The following is an 8,153-nucleotide window of genomic DNA, read 5'->3' as shown; positions in this document are numbered from 1 at the left end:
GTCCTACATATAAGTACGCGCCCTCTCAGCCAATCACAGCAGCGAGGTTGATCACGTGCCGTTTTCCGGTCTCCTGAATGTGACTTTTAGCCCAGTTCGTTACCCAACGTTTCTAAACAGTCCATGTGCATAACCTGGACCACAGACATGATGTAGTCTACATGGACTGAACCGAACCTCTCGGGTTATAAAGGGAAGGGACCTCAAATGGGGAGATACCCCCACTCGGATTGGAACAAAACACCAGGTTTACTGCAAACGTTGTTAAACTGACACTGTGACACACACCATGTCTGCCAGAGTCAGTGCAGATCACTGACTGCGGTCACGTCAGCCGCCACTTAGGGTCTGTTGCGCGTCTATTAGTGCACTTACGGTCTATAAGTAAGACTTGGTCAAAGTGAATGGGAGAGCAGGTTTTTATACCCTGCGCATGTGTGTGTGTGTGTGTGTGTGTGTGTGTGTGTGTGTGTGTGTGTGTGTGTGTGTGTGTGTGTGTGTGTGTGTGTGTGTGTATGTGTGTGTGTGTATATGTATGTACATGTGCATATGTATATATAAACATGAGGGAAATTATAGGTTTGCTAATATATATACGTGTGTGTGTGTGTGTGTGTGTGTGTGTGTGTGTGTGTGTGTGTGTGTGTGTGTGTTTGTGTGTGTATGTATGTACAGGTGCATATGTATATATAAACACGAGGGAAATTAGAGGTTTGCTAATATTTACAATGGATTCTTGTTCACAGTGATTCTGACGATAAATATATATATACACGTGTGTGTGTGTATACATGTACATGTGCATATGTGTATATAAACATGAGGGAAATTATAGGTTTGCTAATATTTACAATGGATTCTTGTTCACAGTGATTCTGACTATAAATATATATATATATATATATATATATATACTTATATATATATATATATATATATATACGTGTGTGTGTGTGTGCATGTACATGTGCATATGTATATATAAACATGAGGGAAATTATAGGTTTGCTAATATTTACAATCATCAAGACACTTTACTGTATGGTTTTATCATAAATTTAATTCAAAATCCCTCCCACTGTCAAAGTGCAATTTCCTGATATTCAAGAATTATTTAAAATTATGCCATAGGAGGTTTATTAATATTTACAATGGATTCGTGTTCACAGTGACGTTGACTATCATTATGGAAAATATCAAAACATTGGCGAATATTGCACTTTGACAGTGGGAGGGATTTAGAATCTAATTTGTTATTAAACCATACAGTAAAATGTTTTGATATTTTCCATAATGATAGTCAGAGTCACTGTGAACACGAATCCAGTGTAAATATTAGCAAACCTCTTTTGGAATAATTTTAATCAATTCGATTCAAATCAGGAATGTGCACAGTGTATAAAACACTGCTTTCCCATCCACTTTGGACTAGTCAGGCACCCGGTAAGTGCAGTAATAGACACGCAACAGATACTAAGTGGCGGCTTGTTTGACCGCAGTCACGGCCTGGCCGTGTACGCAGAGCGCCCAAGCTCCAGTATTGAAATATTCAAGGAATTGATGGAAGGTATGTTCACAGAAATTGAGCACAAGGTCATGTTCATTTCTGGTGATTTCAATATAGATGTATTAAATCCTAACACACATTTATTGACTCATGAGTTTATTGCTGCAATGTACAGTATGAGACTATATCCTCACTCTGCTACCCTAATACATAATAATTTCACTAATAATGTTGAAAAAAACACAGTGAGTGGGCTTCTAATGAATGATATCAGTGGCCATATGTCAGTTTTTGTGATCTAGGACTGTGGCTGTGGGATAAAGAAGGGTGAAACTATAACTAGATACAGAAGAGAGAGAGCGGAAGGAGCTATAAATACATTTAAAGTGGATTGATATTGCAAATATTAATTTAGCCTCGCATGAGGGGTGGGGGGCAGAGGGCTCTGAAAAGTGTGCTAAAGTGCCCGCTTGAAGACAAAACGTGTGCTAAAGTTCCCTCTAAGAGCCAAAACGTGTGCTCAAGTGCCCTCTCAGAGCGAAAATGTGTGCTAAAGTGTCCCCTGGGAGCCAAAACGTGTGCTAAAGTGCCTGCTGGGAGCCAAAACGTATGCCCAAGTGCCCTCTAAGAACCAAAACGTGTGCTAAAGTGTCCCCTGGGAGCCAAAACGTGTGCAAAAGTGCCCTCTGGGAGCCAAAACGTGTGTGTTTTATAGTGCCCTTTTCCAGGGACGGCAGTAACTCAGTCCATAGGTGACTTTGTTGGGAACCAGAGGGTCGCCAGTTCAAGTCCCTGTGTGGACCATGAATGGAGAGTCGACTGGTGATTGGAGAGGTGCCAGTTCATCTCCTGGGCACTGCCGAGGTGCTGTTGAGCAGGGCACCGGACCCCCAACTGCTCAGGGCGCGGGTCACTGGCAGCCCCCTCGCTCTAACATCTCTCCTTAATCCCATGTATATAGGTCCTGTGTGTGTATTTCGGGCCTGTGTGTGTGGTTAACACATATGACAATAATAGTGAAAAAATTGAATTTCCCCATTGTGGGACGAATAAAGGAATTCTTCATTTTGTTCTGCTTAATTATGCTGCTATAGGCCTAGTCTGCTGGGGGATAATACTTTTCCTGATACTCTGAGCTTCTCTCCTCTCTGTCTGTATCATCCATGTCTCATCAATGCATGTTACTAATTCACTTCTTCCCCAGAGTTGTTCTTGTGCTTTGTCATCTCAGGTCTCTGCTGATCGTGGTGGTGCCTGCTGCCGTGGTCCTGCATGACGCTTCCTGCTTCTCTTATAATCTATCACCGTAGCTGTGCTTTAAGCCTGTGAATGTTCTCATTTGCCAGGCAATTTCCGTTTAAAAAGCAACTGGACTTGGTTATTTGCTTACCTGGACTTCTGTGCTTATTTCTACTATATGAACTGCCATAACATACAAGTTATGTTCAAATTACTGTAAATATTATAGTTACTGCAAGTGTCTGTCTCTGTCCCCCTTTTCTCCCTCCCAACCAGTGCAGACAGATGTCCGCCCTCCGTAGAGCTGGGTCTGACGTTCATGTCGGTTATAGTGGTTTTCATTGCTGCCGTACTCTAAACTTAGTCTGTAAAGTGTCCTGAGATAACTTTTGATTTGGCACTATAAATAAAATTGTGTAGCTCAAGAAAGGTACATACATTTAGTATGTAATTAAGGAAATAGTAATTTGATTGGCAAATGTTTGGTATTTTTTCTCTCTTCCTTTACCCTAACTATTATCTCGTATTAATTTTTATTGTATGTTAAATGGCTAAATATATATATTAAAAAAACCTGAATTATGCATGATCAGATTGATCCCATTTGGATGAGAGGGGACCTCTTCTGCATTTACATACATTTTGAGTACTTGTAGTTTTACAATTATATGGTTAATGAGAAATTTATCCTTAACATTGTTTGTGGTATTGTGTATATTTTGGATTCTTGGTATGATATAGCTTAAGTATTTCTTACTGTTAAGTTGCATTTTATATGAACAATTCGATCTCTAAGTTTGACCCACTGTTAGGATAAACTAAAATCATATATATCCACAACAATAATAGTCAACATATTGTGTACAGATTAGTTTTTAGTCCAGTGGCCAAGGTTATAAATTCATAAGATTCAAAAACCAAAGGAGACAGTGAGCTCAGTGACAGCAGACAGGGGGTGGGCGTTTGTTTTTTTTATTGACGTATCAAAGAGCTGTACATCTATTTGCCTTTCTTGGCCTTGATCTTCCTCAGGTAGAACTCGAGCTCCTTGCCCTCCAGGATGTAGCCATCTGCCCTGCCGCACTGGCCGGGTCTGGAGGCGATGCAAGCTACAGGACGGAAGAGGGGAAAAAGATGAGTCAAGGAGGCGTGTAAAGAGTCTCAAGAAAAAAAGCACCACAGAGATGATACATGAATTAAAATTTCATTAGTCTTTTGGTTCTTTCACAGCCAGAGCTTTTGATCAGACACCTGTGTAAAATGTTACTGCTGCAGCCTCAGGTATACAAATCTATGCATGAGGCATTCCAATACACATTATAAGGGACAGGAGCTTCTATTTAACTGCACCCCCCAGACTGGGTGAATTAACACCACAGCAGCGGTTCATGTAGGTAACAGGTCTTTCTCAGAGTCGTCGTTATCACCACTTTCATTCAGTAGCAGAACTGGACAAAGTTATCTTCATGGAAAGACATGCACCTGATCAGACAATTTTATAATGCAGGTGCCATTGATAGAAAATGCCTTTTAAATTTTGTTATACCGTGACCATTGAGACAACCAAGTGTCTGTGCATTGACTTCTAAACCCAGACTGGACGAGTTATCCCACAGCATCCCTAACATGCACATCTCAGGATAATATTGCTTTTAAAAGTTGTTAATGTTCACATCTTTTGGACTTAACCGCATTGTCACAAATATAAGACATTTAAGTCTCAGTGCCACAACACAATCAATTTACATTTCAAGTATCCAATTGCAAGCCAGCGGCCCTTTCTAAAAAAGTTGCATCAGAGGGTTAAAGCCATGTTGGACAGCTACTACAAAACAATACACATGTTGCAACTCACCAAGCAGCTTTCCCTGCTGGAACTGCTCCTCCAAGAGGGTGCTGATCTTGGCTGTCTTTTTACGTTCATCGTACTTTTTCTGGGTCTTCTTGGACCTCTTCTTGTTCAGGACCTCTTCCTCCTCAGGAGTCTACATTAGATGGGGGAAAAAAGCATGAATTAGACGAACATGACTCTTTAAGTCACTTCCGCTGCGGCGAAACACCAGATGATTTAAAATAAATCTAACACTGCAGAGGAAAGCAGTGCAAGTAACAAGTCTTTCTCAGAGTCGTCATTATCACCACTTTCATTCAGTAGCAGAACTGGACAAAGTTATCTTCATGGAAAGACGGGCTCCAGACCAGACAACACACAGTTTTAAAAAGGTGCCATGAAAAGAACACTGCATTTAATTTGGTTATCTGATGACACCATGTACCGTTACTGGAAAGAGCAAATGTATTCAGTCTAAGAGACCAACTTTAAAATCCTTAAAACATTTAATTTGGACTGATTAATCAATCATGTTGCATCAGACAGCAGATCTAGACACTGAATAAGCACATGGTGTAACTGCAGGTATGCATTATATACAAGTTAATGTGCTTCTATCATATTTCTCACCACTGAATAAAAACAGGGTTTGAGACATTTTAATTTTCCCACATACCAGCTTGGCTCCCTTCTTGCGTCCCAGAGGAGTGGCAAAGTGAGCCTCATACCACTGCCTGTAGGGAAGGCTGTCGACGAGAACGATGCAGTTCTTCACCAGGGTCTTGGTTCTGACCAGCTCGTTGTTGGAGGCATTGTAGACCACATCAATGATCCTGGTCTTACGTGTGCAGCCTGAACACAAAAATGTGGCATTAGAAAGAGCACCGTTTCATTTGTCAAACACTCACTGGATAAATATTTTAAAATGCTATGCATGTGGGAATTGGGTCTTTCTCAGATGTCTTTTTAACATCACTTGCATTCAGTAGCAGAACTGGACAAGTTATCATCATGGAAAGGTGTTAAAGGAGGCTTAAAAAAGGGTGGCATGAATAAACTTACACTCAGAGCCCCATGAGAAGTTACCAACATCAAGCCTCAGAGCACGGTACTTCTTATTCCCACCACGGACCCTCACTGTGTGGATGCGACGAGCTCCAATCTAGAGAAATGTTCATGTTTTTAGTAATGGTACAATTCGCCTGCCTAGGAGAGGCTCATGAAAAATAAATAGAACTATATACATGTATTGCATCGTGTCAGAGTAACTATGACAAGTCCTGGCATTGGTAAGTCCAGAGCTTTGAACCAAAACGGATCAAAAGGACATACCTAAGGTCACGTTTTCATCACCCACGCTACATCATTTGTACAAGTACATTTGAAATGGTTACGGCTTACTTTTGTGTTTGCAGGAGGGCGTCCGAGCTCATACTTCCTTTTCTTGTGGTAGGGCTTGCGTTTACCGCCGGTCTTGCGGCGTTTATGCCAGTTATCCCTTGAGATACCTGAATGATAGCAAAAAGGAGTGACAACCTGGGGTTAGATAATTGAACTTACAGGATTATCACTGCAAAATGATTCTCTATGCTTGAGCAGTCAGTTCTCCAAGGTAGGTTTCCGCAATTTAATTTGGATTCCGCTTAAAGAGTTTCATCATACAGCTCAAGCAATTATAAGCTGCCTTCATGTCTAAATGGGCTCTTGTTTATTACCCCTCTCTGCTCATGGTTAACTGGATTTGGGCCATTTAACAAAAAACACAGCTCCCATCAGCTACAGGTGTTTGATGTCCTACAGAACTGCATAGACTATGATCCTTAGTGCTTAGAACTCAGTACCAACACGTGTAGACTACCATAATGCTAATATTTTAATCATTACTATGGAAACACACCGTGGCCTTTAAAGAACCACCTCGGGGGTCCAGGATACACATTAACGTATTAATAGCCACATGTTAGATGCACCCAACTACTCAAACAAGCATTATCTCACGTAAATGTGTCTGTGCAGCAGCGTGACATGATCACGACCATCCTGCTTACGTTAGCTAATGCTAACCTTACCTCTAAACTCGCCTACTCTCCACTGTAAACACTAATTCCAAACGGCTCACATGTTGACTACACAACACTGAATCTTTCTCAAATAAAATAAAGACCCAAACAACAGAGTTTATGGTTTTTAAGCGCCCTTTAGCACCACAAGCTAACTACATGGCTAAAGAGAGCAGCCATCTTGGTGCACCTCGGACATCCGTAACAAATAACTTGATTAAAATACAACAAACTGAACGCAGACAGAAAAGTTACAGCTACAACTGATCAAATAACATTTAGCGTCAATATAGCAAACCATTTTAGAAATATTCCTTCGTTAAAACATCAGATGGACAAGGATTCTCCCTCCGACCCGAGCATGAAAACACGTACCCATTCTCAGGCGCCGGCTAGAAAGAGGAATCGCAAAGGCTCATGGGTAGGTTTGAAGCCACGCGTTCTCGCGAGAATTCACATCGCAGTGAACGGTACTTTCTTTTAGTGAGATTTTGATGTGTATCTGAGAATGAATTTATTATTAATTACTATATCATTTTATCGTTGAAGTACTTAATAAACAAATGTATTTTTTTGTTGAATGTTGTTTCCTTTACACATCTTCGTAAATCAATGAGTGTCATTCAAAAAAAAATACTTGATGTTTAATTATTCCATTTTATTTGCATTAAAATGTTTTATTTGTTTTTTCCCGCTTTATTTATAAATGTTTTGTATAGCTTAAAGTAAATGACGCAAGAAACCAAATATATTATATTTAATTCTTCTGTTTTTTTTTATATTTAATTTATAAATATTTGCTTTTATTCCACTATTATTATAGTTATTTTTAGTCAGATAACACAAAATATTAAATATGATAGTGTCATGATATGGGCATATACAGTATGTTTGCATGTGTTCACCTGGTTCTCTTCGCCCGTAGGTGTGTGTGAGCGTGAATGGTTGTGTGTGCCCTGTGATAGTCTGGTGTTCTGTCCAGGGTGTACCCTGCCTCACAACAACCCTGCCTGGGATAAGCGGTTGCAGATGATGGATGGTAGGCTAATATATTGTATTAAACATATTTTTTTACTATCCTCCTTTTAATTGAATTAATATATATACAGTATATACGTATATCATGAGTATGAATAGAATAGAAATACTTTATTGATCCCAAGCTGGGAAATTGCCGTATATATTCTGCTGTATTTAATATTACAAATGCATTTAATCAACCATAAAATCAAAAATATTTAGAAAAAATATGATTAAAAGAAATACATATTTGCATTTAGCTTTTAATGTATTTAATCATCCCATTTATGTTTCCAAATCTCTCATTTTTATTTCATCCAAGAAAAGATAGTGAGAGGACCATTACTCTGTTTCCAAAGTCATGGCTCAACACTTGAGGTCAACCTTATTTGAATCTATTTGTTTTATTGTTTTAGGTTTACTTGTTTTGTAATATGATGGCTCATTTAAAATCCTAATGTTTGAATCACACTTTCAAATCTCCTTGTGTAGATTC

General features: G+C 39.5%; 1 protein-coding gene across 1 annotated transcript; it reads right to left on the bottom strand.

Moving 5' to 3' along the window:
- Positions 1-3,702: 3,702 nt before the first annotated feature.
- rps8a (ribosomal protein S8a) lies at positions 3,703-7,049 on the bottom strand. Its single transcript, XM_083927924.1, has 6 exons — positions 7,013-7,049; positions 5,979-6,085; positions 5,640-5,739; positions 5,254-5,429; positions 4,602-4,731; positions 3,703-3,855 (listed from the first exon to the last, which is right to left on the bottom strand). The coding sequence occupies exons 1-6, from the start codon at positions 7,014-7,016 to the stop codon at positions 3,746-3,748; spliced, it is 627 nt and encodes a 208-aa protein (XP_083784050.1). The 5' UTR covers positions 7,017-7,049; the 3' UTR covers positions 3,703-3,745.
- Positions 7,050-8,153: the final 1,104 nt, after the last annotated feature.

Source organism: Echiichthys vipera, assembly GCF_963691815.1.
Source record: "Echiichthys vipera genome assembly, chromosome: 15".
Classification (NCBI taxonomy): domain Eukaryota; kingdom Metazoa; phylum Chordata; class Actinopteri; order Perciformes; family Trachinidae; genus Echiichthys; species Echiichthys vipera.
Note: the sequence above shows the minus strand (reverse complement) of the source record. Positions and strands in the feature narration are given on the sequence as shown.

Bases quoted from the DNA above. Each gene is read 5' to 3' on its own strand.
- rps8a (XM_083927924.1), bottom strand. The intron at 4,732-5,253 runs GTATGTGGGAAA...CATCTAATGTAG, and splicing joins GCAAGAAGGGAGCCAAGCTG to ACTCCTGAGGAGGAAGAGGT. The intron at 3,856-4,601 runs GTGAGTTGCAAC...TCCGTCCTGTAG, and splicing joins CCAGCAGGGAAAGCTGCTTG to CTTGCATCGCCTCCAGACCC.